Below are 19,114 nucleotides of genomic sequence, written 5' to 3' on the forward strand. Positions count from 1 at the left end.
TCTGTGACTGGCTGGGACCCAGTACTAAGCCCAGGAGCTTAATAGCCTCTGGGCTTCCGATCCCAACATGCAGCACTCCATAGGAGCCCCTGTAGGAGATCACTGGTGGCTTCTACATTGTATTTACATTGTAAGGGATTTTCTGAGACAGAGGGCAACTGGTTCACAAATGACATGAATGAAGTACCGTATATACTCAAGTATATGCCGAGTTTTTCAGTACATTTTTTTTGTGCTGAAAATGCCCCCCTCGGCTTATACTGGAGTCAATCACTTTTCTGCAGCAGAGAATGACATTATCCAATCAGATTTAGGGGCCCTGTATCTCAGGACCACTTGGTGTTAGGAACCCCAAATTTGGTATGCAAACCCAGTGGAACTAGCACTACAACATATCCAAAGCACTAAGTGACCCTGAGATACAGGGCCCCAAAATCCGTTTGGAAAATGTCATTCTCTGCTGCAGAAAAGTGCTTGACATTTTCCAAACTGACTTTGGGGCCCTGTATCTTGGGGCCTCTTGGTGCTAGGAACCCCAGCTTTGAATATGTTGTCATGCTAGTACCACTGGGTTTGCACCACCATCAATGGAAAGGGGTGGGGTGTCTTCAACTGCATCTGCCAATTACTTATAATGCGGTTTTAATAGTCCTACCCATCTCTTCAAAATTACAGAACAAGTCCGGTCGAATGGGACTGCAACTAGATATACTATGACCTGAATAGACAAGACAGACTGATGATGTACTGTGCAGTATTAGTGTAAAGAATGGTTAAACATAACACTAAAAATGTTCTCATCTGCAAACTTGTTTTGTCATGTTCCAATTAAAGGAGTGCTAAAACTATGTGACTAAAGTTAATAAAGAGCATTACTTACATACTCAAAAACCTTATTAGTACTGTTGAAATATTGTTTCTCACTTTGAAAATGTGTGCATATCCCAAGTCAACCCCTGTATCTGCAAATGCAGTTTTTTTCATTATTCCCAGTTCTTCTTAACAGCCAGCAAGGTTTGATACATCAGCTTCCTGACAATTGCAAAATGTTATCTCCCGTGGTTTCTTGCAGTGCCACCAGTCCTAGTACTGCTGTACTGTTTAAGCCAGAGTGAAAGAACATATCCCTGGGCACCTTTAGACATGTATGTTCCAGGGAAATAGCTGGCCATTGGAAGTTAGAGACATAAGCTATACCCATCAGTTGCCCCATTACAAACCTGCTTTTGAGACAGTAATCAAGAAACTGATCATCACAGCACAGCTAAAGTCTGCATTATACAAAAGCCAGCAGGGAGGAACATGCCCATTTAAAGGGATGCTGAGAATGTATTCTTTCATTCTGGAGAGATTGGGAGAGCTGAATGAATTGTAGACACAGGCATAAAGGAAATTAAATAAATAAATAAATGCAAATGTGAATCTCTGGAACAAAGCTGAGGAATTTATGGGGGATAAAAGTACACAATATTTTTAAGAAAAAGAATGAAAAAAAAAAAATGGAGAACTGAAACATGAAGCATACAGTATATGTCATTTTTGTTTGACTTTAGTTACACTTTAAGCTCCAATGAACCCTCATTTTTGTTATTTATTCATCAGTTTAACATTGTGCAACACTTTCAGCTGCTTTCACATAGGTGGTTAGTTACCTCTCATACATACCTTGAGAGAAACTGCAGAGGAAGCTGTAGGTTTTTGTTTAGCGTATTGAGCTGTTGGGTATCACAGCACACGCTGACATTGCCATAGTACAGGGATGGGCACAGTTGCTGCAGAAAATAAAAACAAAGTTTGCGGTGACACTGTGATTGCTGAACTATAACAGCTGGACAAAGGACAGCAATTTCACAATAGCTTTAAGTATATGACTCCTTAGATGATGACATCTCCAGTCATGGTGGCTTATAATGACCGACAAAACTGAAATAGCAGATTGTCTGCACTTCTACATCACATTTATTTTATGATGACAGAAGAACCCCTGTAATAAACTTTCCACGCTCAGTGAAACTCTACTTATAATTACTATACTTAAGGCGGGCCATAGATGTTTGGAATCTTAGCCAGTTCAGCAGGAACTGGCCGAGATGCAAACTGTGTGTGGGCAGGCTGAATGTACCAAGTTGATCAGTCAATCAACTTATATACAACCAGCCTGCCAGATTCAGGTGCAATTATTGCTAGCAGCTGCTACAGCCGCTAGCAACAATCACAGTTTCCTCCTGGCAGATAAGTCTTTGTCAGTCCGCCGGGAGCCGACAACTGCTTGTCGGGGGGGGGGGGGGGGGGCTGCCTAAAGCTCACAGTACACTGCATGATGGTCACTGGGAAGAATGCTCCCTACATCTGTGGTCATTGGGAATAACACCCCCACCCCCTTACAGAAGGCCAAAAAGATCACTGGTGTCAGTGGTTACTTATCTAAGAGGCGAGCATTGCCCACTGCACAAGGAACCACTGGCAACCTCTGGAGGAACCTTGATTGGGAAATGCTGTGCGTCATTGTATCCAGAAGGAATCCCACACCGTCATCAGCAGTTGTGCAAGACAAACACATAAATCAAACTAGAGGTCAACATACCCATGCTTTGACATGCTTTGACCCATGCTTTGAAACAGATTCAGCCTTCCATAATGAAAGCCAAAATGAGAGTGAATACATGTGGTATATTAACAGCATAAATCTAATGATCACATACATATACCAATGGGGTCGTTGCGAGACTGTAAAAGTTAGGGTTGCACCGATACCAGGTTTTTACCAACGAGTACCGATACAATTGGTCAAGTACACGCAGATACCTAGTACCAATACCTTTGCGGTGCAAATTTGAGCCCATACAAAATTATTGGGTTCAAATCGCACTGCAAAGAATCGCAGCAATTATCCAGGAGGGACTTCCCTTCATCCGAATATACGAACATGTTTTCTTGTATCGTTCTCTTTTGTTTTGGGCAGTTATGCCGCATACACACGAGCGGACTTTACGGCAGACTTTGCCCGGCGGATGGGATTTCGTAGGTTTTAAATCTATCCGTCGAACTCGAGTCCGGTCGAAAAGTCCGCTCGTCTGTATGCTAGTTCGACGGACAAAAAGCCACGCTAGGGCAGCTATTAGCTACTGGCTATGAACTTCCTTATTTTAGTCTGGTCGTACGTCATCACATACGAATTCGACGGACTTTGGTGGATTGTGTGTAGGCAAGTCCGTTCATTCGGAAAGTCCGCCGAGCAAAGTCTGCCGCAAAGTCTGCCGTAAAGTCCACTCGTGTGTACGCGGCATTAGTATCAAATCTTCTAAGGTATTGACACGCCTAACTTTGAGCCACATGGCGATGGATGGGGGGGTTGGGGTCTTTCCAACACAGAGTGACACAGGCTCTGGCAGCGTTAGGTGACAAAGGATTGATTTTTTGTACATCCGAATCGGTATGTGTGAGCAGTGGAGTAGGAAGAAGGCAGGATCCATTGGGATAATAAAATCCGTAAATTGTTCGGAGATCCTCGGTACCTCCGACCAGTATTGGAGTTTTGAGAAGGACCAGAAGACATGGAGAAATGTGCCTGTCTCTCCCTGGAAAGCATTTATTCAAAACTGACGGGGTGAGATACCATTGCGTCAATATTTTATAGTTGGATTCCTGTGTGCGCACACAGATGGAAGATTTCAGGGAGAGATGGATGATGATGTTTTGATGCTGGGCAGGTGTGAAAGACCTATTTAAGTCCCCCCCCCATTAACTGAGGCTTGGTAAGATGAAATCAGCCAGAGGAGAGACGAGCAAGGCATATATCTTAGATAGCGTATGGGGGAGGGGGCCCTTGTCCTCACATTAAGATTCAAACAGTGTCCGTTGACTACGGTATTGGGTTGGGGGGTCCAGTGTTTGGAAGAAGTACTGAAGCGCTTGCCAGAAAGGTAATCCAAACTGACCTTCCAGTTGTATCAGTATGGAGATTGTGGGCCAGGCGTTGGCTATTAAAAAATGGGAGGTTTGAAAGCAGCCCCTCGGTCGAAGATCCTGAAACAGGTCTTTCTCTTCCCCCAGTGGAAACCTGGGGTTACCCAATATGGGGAACAGCGGGGAATGGGCGGACGAGAGTTCTGGTTTCGTGCTGGCCATATGTTTGACTCGGAGAGCGGGTCCTATGGTTGGATGTGAGGAAAGCAGATAGGGAAGTATAGCACCATGCCCTATTTAGGGGGTGCGGGGGGGATGGTATTAGTACTAAACTGTTGTTCTATATGTGTCCATAGCTTAAGATCCTTGTGCCTGCACCAGTCAATTACCCTACTAAGATGGGCTGCTTGATAATATTTAAACGCATCTGGGACGGCCACCCCTCCATGGATCTTGGGTAAGGCCAGTAGGATTCTATTGATCCTCTGCAGTTTTTGTGCCCATGTCAACTTCGTAAAGAGAGAATTGATTTGGCCAAAGAAGGTTGAAGGGATGGAGATGGGTAAAGTCTGAAAGAGGTGCAGGAACTTTGGCAAGATGCTCATTTTGATGATGTTACAGCGGCCAAACCAGGAGTGCAATTCTCGGTTCCATTTGTCTAAAAGGGAGCGAACTGCACTGAGCAAGGGTGGGAAGTTCATCCTAAATGTATCCGCTAAATTTGGTGGGATGTCGGTGCCCAAGTACTTCAAAGCTGAAGATGTCTACTTAAAGTTGAGCTGTAGAGTAGGACGCAAAGGGGAGGGCAGAGCAACTCCCATCGCCTTCGATTTGGAATAGTTAATTTCCATATTTGATAGAGCACCATACTGATCAAATTCTTTCAGGAGATTCGGCAGAGAAATGTGTGGGTTGGTCAAGGAGAAGAAGAGAACGACGAAATGAGAGGACGAAAAGCAGGGGTGAGAGAGGGCATCCCTGGCGCATGTCGTTGAAGATAGGCAATGGCTCTGCAAACACCCCATTGGCCTTCACCGCAGCCCTTTATATTGTAGCTCAAGGACCTGAATGTCCACCATCAATTTGGACAGTTGTGCTTGTCTCGCTTTCTTGACCCGCGATCCGTGTTTGATCAGAGTACCCAGTATGACCGCCTTGTGGGCTTCCAACACTATACCTGGGTCACTTTCAGGGGTGATATTCGTCTGAAAAGTATGCTATAAGCTCTTGCACCACATCAGTCGGGACCTATGGGATCTATAACAAACTCTTGTCTAGGCACCATCGCCAATCTGGGGCGCCGGCGAAGTTAGACAGGGAGAGACGCAGCATAACCGATGCATGGTCGGACCAGGTTATCCTCCCAATAGAAACATCTAATACAAGAGATAGTAGTTGGTGAGGGTGAACAAAAAGGTCAATCTGAGAGTATAACTGGTGCGGTGTGGAAAAGTAGGGGGTGAAGGGGTAGATTAGAGAGGGGAGGACAGGGGGTAGGAAAAGAAGTAGATAGAACAGGATGGTTTCATTTACCTCATACACTGCTTTTATCCGTGATCACGTTTTAATTTTTAATTTTTGCTCCCTGTACTGCGATTTTTTAATAAAAATACGGAGTTACACTATGTGGAAGTATCCCTTTTTTCTCCACATGTTCTGATGCATCAAGGAACTATTGATCTTGGAAATCATCTTTGACCCAGTTCTAGTGGACCAGAAGGGACATCCATAGCCGAGAGAGGCTCTACCCTTGCCTCCACCATAGAGGCTCTACCCTTGCCTCCATCACCTCATGTTTCTGCCCTTGGTGGCACAAAGTCTTACTGATTCTATGCTTATGGCAATAGAATCCAACACAGCTGGTAAGCGTATTCCATCCTTCTACTTACCTTGAAGACTTCTGAGTACATCGTTGAGAAGTTGCATGTATTGCCCCATGGTTCATTTACCCTGATTGTGGACTTTTGTGTTGACAGCCACACGGCATTATTTGGGACATTATATGCACGTGCACATTTATTACTTATACAAGTTGATTTAGCGCTACATTTATTTAATATATGGTATTCATTCATGTCACATGGTTTGTAGCAGCTTACTCACTCACTGTCCATCCTCATTTTTTAGGGTAGCGCAATAATTATTCCCTTCCTTAGAACAGGAAAGAGTAGTCCGGGTCCAGTAAGAGGAACTACAAGTGGCACTCATTTCAGAACTCTCGAGTCCATTCAAGTGCAGGCCTATATGGGGAAGTGAATGGAAACAGCCAAAAGGTAGAGCCCGTACTGAAACCCCTAAGCATTGATAAAGGATTAACTAGAATCACAGCAAAACTGTATTTTTAGTAACAAAAAAACGCTAAGAGGAAGACAAACCGCTAACATTGTACACTTATATGGCAACCCGTAGGAGCCGCTGCAAATTGCACCCCTTGCAGAGAGAATAAACATTGTTCCCCCCCACTGGTATGGCAACTGTGTCTTAGCATGCAGTGGACCATGGCATTAAACATATTCGTCACCCCTCCTGCATAGGAGAGAGGTGAGGCGGCTCCACCTGGCGATATAGGCCAGGGAAGCGTGGTCGCCAACCGTCCCATAGGTAATTCACCATGCCCGTGCATGTAACACACCCCAGCACAGCCCCTTATTCTCCTAGGTCAGCTTTACCAGGAGGCTGCTCACTCACAATCCACAACCTCATCAACCGTCACTCCCCTCGCTCACCATAGTTGCCCGGCCAGGCTGGAGGTACAACAAACTCACATGAGTTGTGAAATGTCCACGGGTGGGCAGAAAAATACATGTCACGGCCCACCGGGGAGGAAGAAGCTCCCCTCAGCCATTAAGGGTAAAGGAAGCCGCTCAATCCCCAGAAGGAGAGCCCCCTCGGGACCCACGCATCCCATGGCAGTAACACTCAATGCAACTAGGGTATATGATCAACATAGTGTGGTCTGGCAAGAAAGTCTCTGCACATACATAACCCATCTGTGAACAAATGGTAAACATTTCTTGTAAATGCAGTATAAATCGTACATCATGAGTAACATCCTAAATGCAGAATAGATATATACAATACACATGGGGACCCAGGAGTGGGTGAGATCCAGAGGGGCAGCAGTGGTAGCAATCAGTGAGCCTTCAGGTGTGGGGGGGCAGAGCTGAAGACATGTTATTCCAGTGGTGGAGATACAAGAGAGTTGAGAAACCAGGCCCTCCAGAGCAGTGTTATTCAGGCTCTGAACATACGATGGCCCCGGGTGATGATCCCACCAAAGAGAGGTTACTGTGTCGGGGTATCCATAGAAATTGCAGAAACCGAGTCATTGACAGAGCTGGCATCTCCAAAACAGGAAAAGAGGGGAGCAGCATGTACTGAGACCCAACGGGCCGTTGAGCCTTGCAGGGAAAATCCTAGGAGGAATTAAGGCTCACGATCTCCAGGCAGGGAGACAGTGCGGGATCCACACTGCCCTCTGCCCATTCGAGGCAGGCAGTGCAGGAGAGGGACCAGTGCGTCGGGATGGTAGCAGCAAGGGTTGTAGCCAGTTCAGGATCAGAAAAGCCTCTGTCTCCAGGAAGGCAAATAGCCCCAGTAGATCCTCCAGGTGATGCAGCGTAAAAGAAGCGGTGCCCCTCCTCACCGCCAAAGAGATAGGGAAACCCCAACGATAAGTGCAGCCTAGCTGCCTCAACTTATCCAGGAGGGGCTGCAGCAGTGCCCATCGCTGCAAAGTGGCCCTATACAGATCAGGCAAGATCTTTACTGTGGCCCCATCAAAATCAGTCACCTACTTCCCAGGTTTTTCCGCAGAATGAGCTCCTTGTGGGAGGCGGCACAGGACATCTCTGGGTCTGCTCAGCTCTGAAGAAGGCGGACCAAGGTTCCTGTGCACCCTGTCGAATTCAAGATCCTGGGGTGCAACCGAGGCAGCCAGCTGCTGACAAATCTCTAGGATCATGGGTTGCAGGGACTCCTGGCCTGTGGCTTCTGGGATACCCCGCAATCTCAGATTGTTGCGGCTGCTCCGATCTGCGAGCTCTTCCATGTGCAGCTGCAGGGAGGTGCTCCAGCTGGGACACCCGGCTCTCTAGGGAGGATAAGGAAGTTTCCCCGTGGCGATCCTGTCAGACAGCAGCTGCACATCTGCCCTGACGGAGTGAATGTCCCTGCGGTGAGCTTCCTCCAGATGGAGGACCAGCGCTTCCATGTCCGACCGCGTCAGGAGTGCTTGGAGGAGAGCCCTGAGATCTGGGTCCCCCATGATAGAGGGCAGGGGGGCTGATGTACCCGGAGAGGCTGGATGTTGAGAGGTCAGTTCCGCTGGGTATCCCGACAAGGGATCGAAGTCGGCCGACAAGGCAGGGGGGGCAATCCGGATCAAGACACTCCACGTGTCTCCGCCGTGCGGACCCAGAGCGTGCAAGTCCGGGATCCGGGGAAGAAGTGTGGTATTTCTGACTGCGGGTGGGGGGGGGGGGGTCCTTTACCTTCCCCTTCCTCTTAGAGCTCATAACGGGGTATATAGCTGCATCTGACGGTGGAAAGCTGAGGGAATGGACGGAGCTTTTGTAAAAACACGTCCTTACACCGCCATGTCTAGACCACGCCCAAGCCCATTCAATTTGAGTGGGCTCAAATTGCATTGCAAACGTATCGATTTCGGGTATTGGAGCATTTGCACGATTACTCATGCAAATACAGATACCGGTGCAACACTAGTAAAGGTCCATCCTAGCATTTGCAAATTCACATTGACCTCCGTTAGCCTCAAAGTAAAGGATGCCTCTACAAAACCTAATGACTGGAACACTAAGACCTTAAAGGACCCAATTTTCCTGTTAATTAGGACATTTGTGGTCTGCCAATGTATGGGTGCTGCAGTTCAGCGTTGGACAATTTGACCAAGCTACAAAGTCTGCGTCTGTGGCCAAATATCAAAGAGGTATTCCTATGAATGCTTGATTTTTCACACCGAATGGACTGATAATCACGGCATATATCCAAATAAAAAATCACGTCAGGGAAAAGTTTGAAAAAAAATAATGAAACGTCCTACCTGTAGTAATTCATGACCGGCTTCAGGTAAGGGTATTGGAGGACCGAGGTATTCACAGTTGTACCGCTTTTCTCCTTCTGCTTTCCCACATTCCCCATACCATACACAGTGCTGGGAAGAAACCTAAAATACGAAAACAAGCTTACTTTAATAAAACTACTTACAGAAGTAGCCAGATTTCATTTGTCACAATGCTGATGGCAAACAACGTAATTTTCTTCATGTGGCAATACAAAATCACAATTGTAGCTTAATTGGAGGCTAAATAAAAACTATACATTTTTCATGAGATACCAGGCTGTGAGTGATAAATTAAATATTACCTCTGTAGCCATACGAGGTCAAGGAGTTGGGTGCAAGGTGGTGTATGCCACCTCCTGGATCTTTCTCATTTGTTTAAAATGTACTGCTTCTCGGAGCGCAAATAGTATAGCATTTGATATACTCCAGCGCTCCAAAAAGGAGAAATACCTCCTACAAAGCAGCCACTATGCCTGACCCTCCTTCTCCCCCTTTTCATTCACAGAAAGTTTTGAATTTTGTGAATGGCTTCACAGAATGCAAAGCTTTCTGTAATTGGGTAAGGGGAGAAAACGGGGTGGGCAGTGCAGCTGCAAATCACACTATGGCTGCTGTGTAGGACACACGTAGCTGTGCTGTCAAAATGCCGAAGTATAGCGATCGCTAAAGGCGCTCAGTGAAACCGTTATTTAAAAGTTACTGTAAGCAAGTTTGTAGCCTTGCGCAACCTCAATTCCAAAAAAGTTGGGACGCTGTGTAAAATCTACATAAAAACAGAATGCAATGATTTGCAAATCTCATAAACACGTATTTTGTTCTCAATAGAAAACAGAAAATATTAAAATGTTTGAACTGAGAAATTGTACCATTTTAAAGAAAAAAAAAAAAATGAAGGCAATTTTGAAATTGATTGAAGCAACAAGTCGCAAAAGTTGGGACAAGTCAACAAAAAGCTGACAAAGTAAGGGACTTGTCCATTATACGGATTCCGCTTATCAGGCGGATGACAGGTCCATCTCTGCTTACTGTGCAGAGACGGACCTGTCAGAGCCCTGCTCTCCTCTATGGGGAGACTGGATGAAAATGGACCGCTTGTCTGTTTTCATCAGATCCCATCTGATCTGATCTGCCAGACATATAGAAAATAGGGTCACCATCCATCTGAATTTCATGAACAGGATCTGATATCGGCGGATGTGAGCGGACATGTCACTGCCGACATCCGCCGCTCCATAGAGGTGAATGGAGCGTCCAATCAGGTCCGCCTGAAAAACTGCCAGGCGGACCTGATCAGAGCGCCCGTGTGAAAAAAGGGGCCCAAGTGGTACTAACAAGGAAGATTTCAGTATCATGACAGGTTATAAAAAGAGCATCTTAGAGAGTCAGTGTCTCAGAAGTAAAGATGGACAGAGGTTCACCCATGTGTAAAAAGCTGCATCTATTAAAATATGGGCTTATGAGAATTGAAAATCATTGCATTTTGCTTTTAGGCCCCTTTCACACTTGTGCGACTCGGGACTGCAAAATCGCATGATAAGTCGTACCCCATGATTTCCAATGAGTACCACTCATGTCTGTACAATGACTTCAAAGTAGTCCCTGCACTACTTTTGGTCCGACTTTGATGCGACTTTAGGTTCATAGACCTCAAGATTACACAGGTACTGCTTCACGTCGCATCAAAATTGCGACAAAAACAGCAGCAAAAAATTGTCGGCTTTTAGGTCACACAAGTGTGAAAGGAGCCTTTTTTTTCCCCTTTTAGTTTTCAGGGTCCCAACTTTTGGAAATTGGGGGTTGTACACCCAGACTACTACTACTAACATTTCTGAAAGTCTCAAAGCCCTAAATAATATTACAGCATGATGGGGGTACAATATGTCCAACATGGGATGATCATAAAATCAAGAAAAGTCATTTTTAGGCATAATTTGCCAATGCTAGGAGTGTACAATGATAGGCATTGCCATTTCTGTTTTGTTATGCATGTGTACACAATATAAAATGACATCCGGGAGGATCCTGCTTCCTCCATTTAAAACCCCAAACGTGCAATTATATGCAAACACAGAAAATGTAATAAAGGACAGCTACAGCTTTCACACTTGTCCTTGGCTTTTTCACACTGAAAACTATCCCAGCACTGGAAAGAGATGTACTAAGAATCAGGAACTGTGACAGACGTGCAACAATCTTTGTCAGCAGTTAAATGTCTGAGCTATTCAGCTAATAAACATTAAGCAATAATGTATGGCTCATCGGTTAATCAATAAGGCAGTTTAGCATTTGTGTTGTGTGATAAAAACAAAAAACTCCAACAGCCTGGTGCTGCTTAAAAAAAAAAAAAAAAAAAAAAAAAAGTTAAATAGAAAATAAATAAATAAATAAAAAAACCGCACCAACACAACTAATTTAAAGCCGTAATAAATACAATACCAAAAATGTAACATATTGCAGCTTACCAATCATTAGATGATTTGTTTGTTTATTTTAAGCTTTTTCCAACTCTAAAGGGCTCATGTACACTATAGTTTCTAAACTTGAGTTTAGGAGTTTCTGGCATTTTTTTTTGCCAAAGCTCCTAAACTCAACTCCATAGAAGACTATGTGTCCATGTACACGAGTTTAGAAGCTGCTGCGGTTACAGGAGATTCAACCTTCCTCTCCTGAACAAAGAATAATTGCATTCAGGATAGTTTTGACTGCCAGACGTTTTGCGTTTTCCAGCGGCCGGCGGTCAACCTAGTCTGTGTGTACAAGAGCCCCAATACAGGTGGTGTGTTACTAGCCAGGTCACCAGATGTAAAGTGCCCCTATTCTAGATGAAGACGCACAGGGGGGACCTTTGGACAGCAGCATTGTCAGTCTGGGGGAAGGGGAGCGATAGATGTACTAGCAGATTTAAATATACTAACATATTGAAGCCAAACTCCACCTAACACTTCATAAGACGTTACAGCATTTTTTTTGTGTTTTAGCCTAGATTGACACTGCTGCATGAATGAAATCGTGTGAGTTCAGCTGAACCTGCACAATTTCATACCCGCATGTCAGTCCGACTTCGGGGGGGCGATTTCAGAGACATCTGTGCGGGTTCCTGCACAGATGTCTATTGAAATCGCACCCGAAGTGGCCAAAAAGGGGTTCCTCAAAAGTTGGGATTTTAACGGACCAAAAACAGTGGGTATAATACAAAAGTACAAAGTTTATTTGGAAATCAAAAGTAAAATGGAATAAACACAAGTACATAACATCACATATGATGGCATTGAATGGAACCAGAGGATAACCTATTGGTCAACATTAGATTCTCTTCTGTCCTATAGGACAGAAGAGAATCAAACGCGTTTCAACAAATAGTGAAGGTCTTCTACAGGGACAAAGGGTTATGCAGTTCCAAATTTCTCAAAATTAATCCTATGTGCTGATAATTCAAGGTTTGGAAGTTATAGTTCAAGAGCAAGATAAAACTGCTAAAAATGTGCCAGCGAGTGAAGAGAGACAGCACCGCCAGATGGGACCCCCAAACCCTAGACCGGAAGACCCCAAAAGGGGCCAAGTCAAATGAAGGACAGGTGGTTCATGGTGGTGACTCCAAAGATCTTAAGTACATGGAGCATATAGGATCACTGGGTGTAGTGGTGATGACATACACCAATATAGCCACAGGCTGGTGTGAATATAATTAAAGATGGTTTTTGCTTAATGCAGCATGCAAACAAGCATCAGGGCTAGGGAGAAGAAGACTGCAGAGGGAACATTAGTTACAGGTATTGTAACAGTCAAAATGGAAACATCTTACAATGGCACTGATGTGTTCTATCATATCTGCAGTGTAGCAGTGCAGTGTGCAGGTAGCGTCTCCCACGAGCAGCATTGACGGCAATAGCCGCTGATTTAGCATGCAATTTGACATGCCAAATCGCATCAATGTAAACCTAGGCTTTAAGATTATTTTAAGTACCTCCATCAGTGATAAATGGTTTGTCTCATCCCGGTTTGCTCTTGGGTTTAATACTGCTTTAATAACTGCCATAGCTAGAGAAGAATCAGTACACTGCCGAGCACTGATCGGCACTCTGATTAGAAGAAACCTCTACTAAGAGAAATACCTAGGCCGACACTGCTGACGTTTTCTTCTGAAAATGCTAATTCCCTTGCTGTCATGCAGATCTATTATTTTCAGTACTTTCCGAGTCACTGACCTTGAATTAGTATATAGATCAATAGTAAGTATATCCCTCGGACAGAACAGGCTAAACACTAGTTCCAAGTCTATGATTCACAATGTACTGAAAGTAGAGTCAGCAAGGTATTGCTAAAAGGAGGTCATCTACAGCAGTCCATACATGGATCACAATTCAGTAGGGATTCAGTTCCGTGGGGACCAGCTAAATTGCTATCTGTATTTGGGCAGCAAAGTTGTACAGAAGTCAATCTACCGATAGACTTGTTGGATTCTCCCCGCTCAAATCAGCACTGCAGGCTATAGCTAGTGCACTGAACAAAAAACAACTGAACAGATTCCACCATCCACACAATGCAGGAGAAATCCTCCACGCTATCTTACGGTATTCCGACGGTGGTGCAGCCAACTTGCTGCAGTGCTGATCAAGGGAAAATTTTCAAATGACCTATCTGGAATAGAGGCAGCTACAGACAGATCAAAATTTGACTGGTGCCTGCTGAACCAACCAAATTTCGATGCATCTATGGCCAGCTTTGAAGCACCCAATTAAGTAAAAAGCTGAAAGTTAAAGAGATCATAGACACAAAAATAGAAGCAGCTAAAGCTATATCTGGACTTGATCTAAGAAAAGTCAAATTTTCTCTGCCCCCTTAACTTCCTTATTGGCCAGCAGGATGCTTTTCACATTAACTGGCCAATAAGAAGGATGAGCTGAATCAAAGCTTTGCATACAGGATACACTGAGATTTGCATATACTGTATATATCTGTTTATATCTCTGCATGTACTGCTCATTTTGACATGTGCCTTTAAATGAAGCCAACATGTTATTATTTAGTTCATAATAAGTTTACTTTGTATGGTTGAGGCTTCTGATATTGGATCAGCCTAAACCAGTGGTCTCTAAAATGCAGCCCATGGGCCAGATGTGGCCCTTTGGGCACTATTCCGCCCACTGGCACCAATAATGGGACACTATTCCATCCACTGACACCAATGATGGGGCACCATTCCTCCCACTGACACCAATGATGGGACACTATTCCATCCACTGACACCAACGATGGGGCACCATTCCTCCCACTGACACCAATGATGGGACACTATTCCATCCACTGACACCAACGATGGGGCACCATTCCTCCCACTGACACCAACGATGGGGCACCATTCCTCCCACTGACACCAACGATGGGGCACCATTCCTCCCACTGTCACCAACGAAGGGGCACAACTCCTCCCATGACTAAGGTCTAACGTCCGAAACGTGTAGGCTGTTTTACAGCTTTGTACATGCATTTTATAAAAGAAATACTATTTGGATGTCATCCTGAGTGCCGACCATCCCTTTCCTTTATTCTGGAATGTTGGAGGTGTCAGCAGCCTCAAGGTCTGAGCACCAGGCGGAGCTTTTATGTGGGAAGGTTGCAGCGCCTATACACCTGTATTCCTCCCTACTGACACCAACGATGGGGGACTATTCCTCCAACTGACACCAACAATTGGGCATGGTTTACTCCTGATTCTGGGGGCATTTTCTGCTCCCACTGACCACAGTCCATCCCCCTTAAAGTCTGAAGATAGCATACTGGCCCTTTGTTGACGTCCACGGCTTTGAGCGGGGATATCTGAATGATGCCTGTAGCTACAGGCATCATTCAGATATCGTCTTTTAGAGCCGCTGAATCTGTGCACCATAAGAATGATCATAGCGGCTGTTCCCCCCTCCCGCCCATCTCCGGTGCTTCTACCGACTCACCGCTACGATTGGGGAGTCAGATACAGGATCCGTCAGCCCCGGATATTCAAATTAGAGATTTCCGGCGGACCAGATGGTCGCCGGAGTCTCTATGACCGTTTAGAATTCAAAAAAACGTTGCAGCTTTGGCTGGTAAGCGGTGATTTTTTTATTTATTTTTTTTTATTTCAGGCTTCCCAGGCTAGAGGTGAGATGTGGGGTCTTAGTGACCCCATATCTCACTGTAAAGAGCACCTGTCATGCCATATTCCTATTACAAGGGATGTTTACATTCCTTGTAATAGAAATAAAAGTGATCAAAAAAAATTGGGGGAAAAAAAAAAAAAAAGTGTCAAGCTAAAATAAAGTAAAATTAACAATAAAAAAAATAAAAATAAAAATTTTAAAGCACCCCTGTCCCCGTGTGCTCGCACGCAGAAGCGACCGCATATGTAAGTCCCGCCCACATATGAAAACGGTGTTCAAACCACACATGTGAGGTATCGCCGCGAACGTTAGAGCGAGAGCAATAATTCTGGTCCTAGACCTCCTCTGTAACTCAAAACATGTAACCAGTAAAAAATTTTAAGTAGCAAAGTTTGGCGCCATTCCATGAGCGTGTGCAATTTTGAAGCGTGACATGTTGGTTATCTATTTACTTGGCGTAACTTCATCTTTCACATTATGCAAAAGCATTGGGCTAACTTTACTGTTTTGTTTTTTTAAAGCACAAAACTGTTTTTTTTTCCAAAAAAAAAAAAAGCATTAAAAAAAATTGCTGCGCAAATACTTTGCGAGATAAAAAGTTGCAATAACCCCCATTGTATTCTCTAGGGTCTTTGCTAAAAAAAACATATATAATGTTTGGGGGTTCTATGTAATTTTCTAGCAAAAAAAAAAAAAAGATGATTTTTACATGTAGGAGAGAAATGTCAGAATTGGTCTGGTAGGCAAGTGGTTAAAAAGTTTGGAGACCCCTGGCCTAAACTATTTATAAATATGGGCAACACAACACATGGGCATATTTGTATAAATCATGCATAGTGCAGGAACTCCTGAAAATACTGCAGTGTGAACAAATGGATGGAATGGATGGAACCTTTGTCTATCAAGTTCTTCTATTCAGCAAATATAACTAGGCAAAGAACAGGATGAAGTTGTGCAGACCTCATACACTCAGTAATTTAATTCTGATCTGACCTAGCTTTACCGGATTACCTGCCCCTAGGTAGACCCGTAGAACTTGGTGGACTGGACTGTGTATTTATGCTAAACTCTACAAAAAAAAAAAAAGACAAATCTTCACACTACAGTTGGTTTGGGTCCAAATCAGAGTGAAAAACAATTAGAGATGCTCCAAATCCTGTCAATGCAAATGGCATGCAAACTATGCAAGCTAAATACATAACTCACTTTGCCCTAGATTAGCGGCATTATCTTGATAAGCCAGTAAGCAACGCCAACACCTGATAAGAGCAGTGCACTTTTGGACCCAAACAACCCTTCACTAGCAGGATTATACAAAGTCTTCTAACCTAATGTAAACACAGCCATGGGGAGATAAAAAGATGTATGGCTGGCAGCTACCTTTAGGTGTTTAAAAGCTCTACTAGGAAAAACAGGTATGATATGTGATTGGTTCATTGTGGTGGGTAGTAGCATACAATTTTATTTCAATTAAAAAATAAAACGCACCTAGAGAACACCACGAATTTAGCTGGTTTCCTGGAACAGAGGCATGGTCTTAAAGTGCATCTTTACCCTCGAGGGCATGTTACCTCCCCCATCCACCCTTCCTCCCCTCTGCTGCAGAAATCAGGCACCGATTTTTTTTTTGTCCGTTATTTAGTTTTTTTTTTTTTTTTTGTTTTGTTTTTTTAACAATGCCCCCCCCCCCCCCATGCATGTCATTTGCCTAGGCCAGGGGTCTTCAAACTTTCTAAACAAAGGGCCAGTTTACTATCCTTCAGACTTTAAAGGTGCCCTTGCATGAAGTGGGCAGAATAGTGTCCCATCGATGGCATCAGTGGGCAGAATAGTGTTCCATCAATGGAGTCAGTAGGCAGAATAGTGTCCCATCAGTGGGCAGAATAGTGTTCCATCAATGGAGTCAGTAGGCAGAATAGTGTCCCATCAGTGGGCAGAATAGTTCCCCAAGGGCTGTATAAAGGCAAGCAAAGGGCCACAGTTTGCAGACCCCTGCCCTAGGCAAACGATGTGAACTCCGTCCCACCTCCTGGGATGTGTACATCACATATCCCAGGAGGTATGTCATCGGGAAGTTGCGGGCTTAACCCAGATGGGCCGGCAGCTTACCAATGACATCACAGAAGATGATGGTGGGGCTTGGGGGGGGGGGGGGGGCAGAAAAGAGGTAGACTTCAGCAGGACAGCGCTGGATACGCTGGGCGGGTGAGTCCCTTGAATGTGTAAGACCTGCTGCAACAGGTAAGGGGGGGTGGGGGTAAAGAAAAAAAAAAAAAGAAGGAGGGTGGGGGGTGGGGGGGGTTCGTTAGGGACCGTGAAAATCCACTTAAAGAGGACTGATTCTCAAATGTTAACACAGCAATAGGCCCGATTTACAAATTTACTAAGCTACAACCCAAGTTGTATTTGCCGTAATGACAGTAATTTAAACCTTAAAAATAAAGAATCACTTGGACAAAATAACACCAGGTTATAGCTCAGTGAATGTGCCAAATATCTGCATGATTTCTGCAGAACAACACTCTAAGAGCAAACTGCTTGCTGCAAATATTTCATAAGAAAAAATAAAATAAATAGGACCGAAGGATCCAGGGAAAATTAAATGCACTCTACGCAAACTTCCTCAAACTGGTGGTGGACCAAGCCAAGTATATAGTATAAAAGTTCACAGACCTGTTCAGCAAGTTCAATGACACATGCTCATCAATTTTGAACTTTCCAATTGTGGAGAGACAACAAAAGTAAAGCATACACGGAATAACATGCAGAATTTTGTGCAGTAAATATAACATCTATAGGGAAAGAATATGGGATTAAAAGCACAAAGCATTCCTACTGAATGTCATTTCTCTTTCACCCGTAAGGCTATAGAAGGGAAGAGGGGGTTATTAAAGAGCAAAAAAAACACAGAGCATGTGACACTCAGAAGAACTCTGCAAGGCATGTGCTTTCCAGACATTTGGCTAGTACTAAACTGAATAAGATCCCTGTGCTCTATGACCATGTTCTGTAAAGAAAAGGTCAACAGAGAATTAGGATAAAAACAAGGTCAAAACCGTGTGGACCAAAATGGGAAGTGGTGAAGAAACATGTTTTTTGTTCTACATAAGACAACAAGAAATTTTATATTTATAGCAATGAACGGTAAAGACTGTATAATGAATCTGAATTGTGTCCGAGGGTTTTCTCCTTCCATAGAGAGTCATCACTTTTTAGGAGTAGCATGGACCGAGTCTTGAGCAGAGAGGATTGGAGGATTACATTAAGTATATCTCCTTTCTCCAATCCCCTTAGACAAAAATGAGCAGGTAACCCATGCAGTGCTGGAACTGCTCCACTGAAAACTTTTTTTTTGTCTGGAGTTGGGCTTTAAAAGCCTGGCAGTAAAAAGACACCAGCATATCTGTAAGGGACAGTGGGAGGTCAGTATAATGGGTTACACTGAAATAAAAGAAAATTAAAAAAAAAAAAAAAAAAAAAAAAAAACTTACAGGAACTGTGCCTTTGGAAAAAAAAAAAAACTGGAATTGGACTTGCTGGTAAGTATTTCCTTGAGTCTTCCAGGACAGCTCATAAGATATGGGCACCTGGCTCCAGCAGGAACAGAAAACACATAACCAAAAATACTTTAAAAAAGGAAGTCCTTCTGCTAAACTGGTCAGTTTATGACTGACAAATGCATAGAAAATGACGAGCTTGTTGCAATCATGACATCTTCCATAACTGCTGCCAGAAAGACGAGTACAGTATTCTGATTTATTCCATTAGTCTGATATTTACATTTGCTCAGAACTTCCCATTTACACAAGAACAGTAAAGCAGGAAAGTATATGATAATATATCAGTGGCAGCTGGCGGTCGGCAAACAACCACCCATCCACCCCCCTGCCCTGGGCGGCAACAAGCACCCCCCCCCCCCCCCGCTGTTTGCCGGTTGGTCCGGCACTTATCCCATCGTGGCGGGTGGCAGGCAGCGTGGTGAAGCAGCTCA

At 44.2% G+C, this 19,114-nt stretch overlaps 1 protein-coding gene across 1 annotated transcript in view; it reads right to left on the minus strand.

Annotated features, from left to right (window-relative positions):
* Positions 1-19,114, minus strand: part of NPC1 (NPC intracellular cholesterol transporter 1) — a 125,645-nt gene that overhangs the window by 77,358 nt on the left and 29,173 nt on the right. Inside the window, exons 2-3 of the mRNA XM_073631477.1 lie at positions 8,969-9,091; positions 1,666-1,772 (exon numbers count right to left, since the gene is read on the minus strand). Coding sequence (XP_073487578.1) covers positions 1,666-1,772; positions 8,969-9,091 — 230 coding nt within the window. The remainder of the gene's footprint in view (positions 1-1,665; positions 1,773-8,968; positions 9,092-19,114) is intronic.

Source organism: Aquarana catesbeiana, linkage group LG05 (assembly GCF_042186555.1).
Source record: "Aquarana catesbeiana isolate 2022-GZ linkage group LG05, ASM4218655v1, whole genome shotgun sequence".
Lineage (NCBI taxonomy): Eukaryota > Metazoa > Chordata > Amphibia > Anura > Ranidae > Aquarana > Aquarana catesbeiana.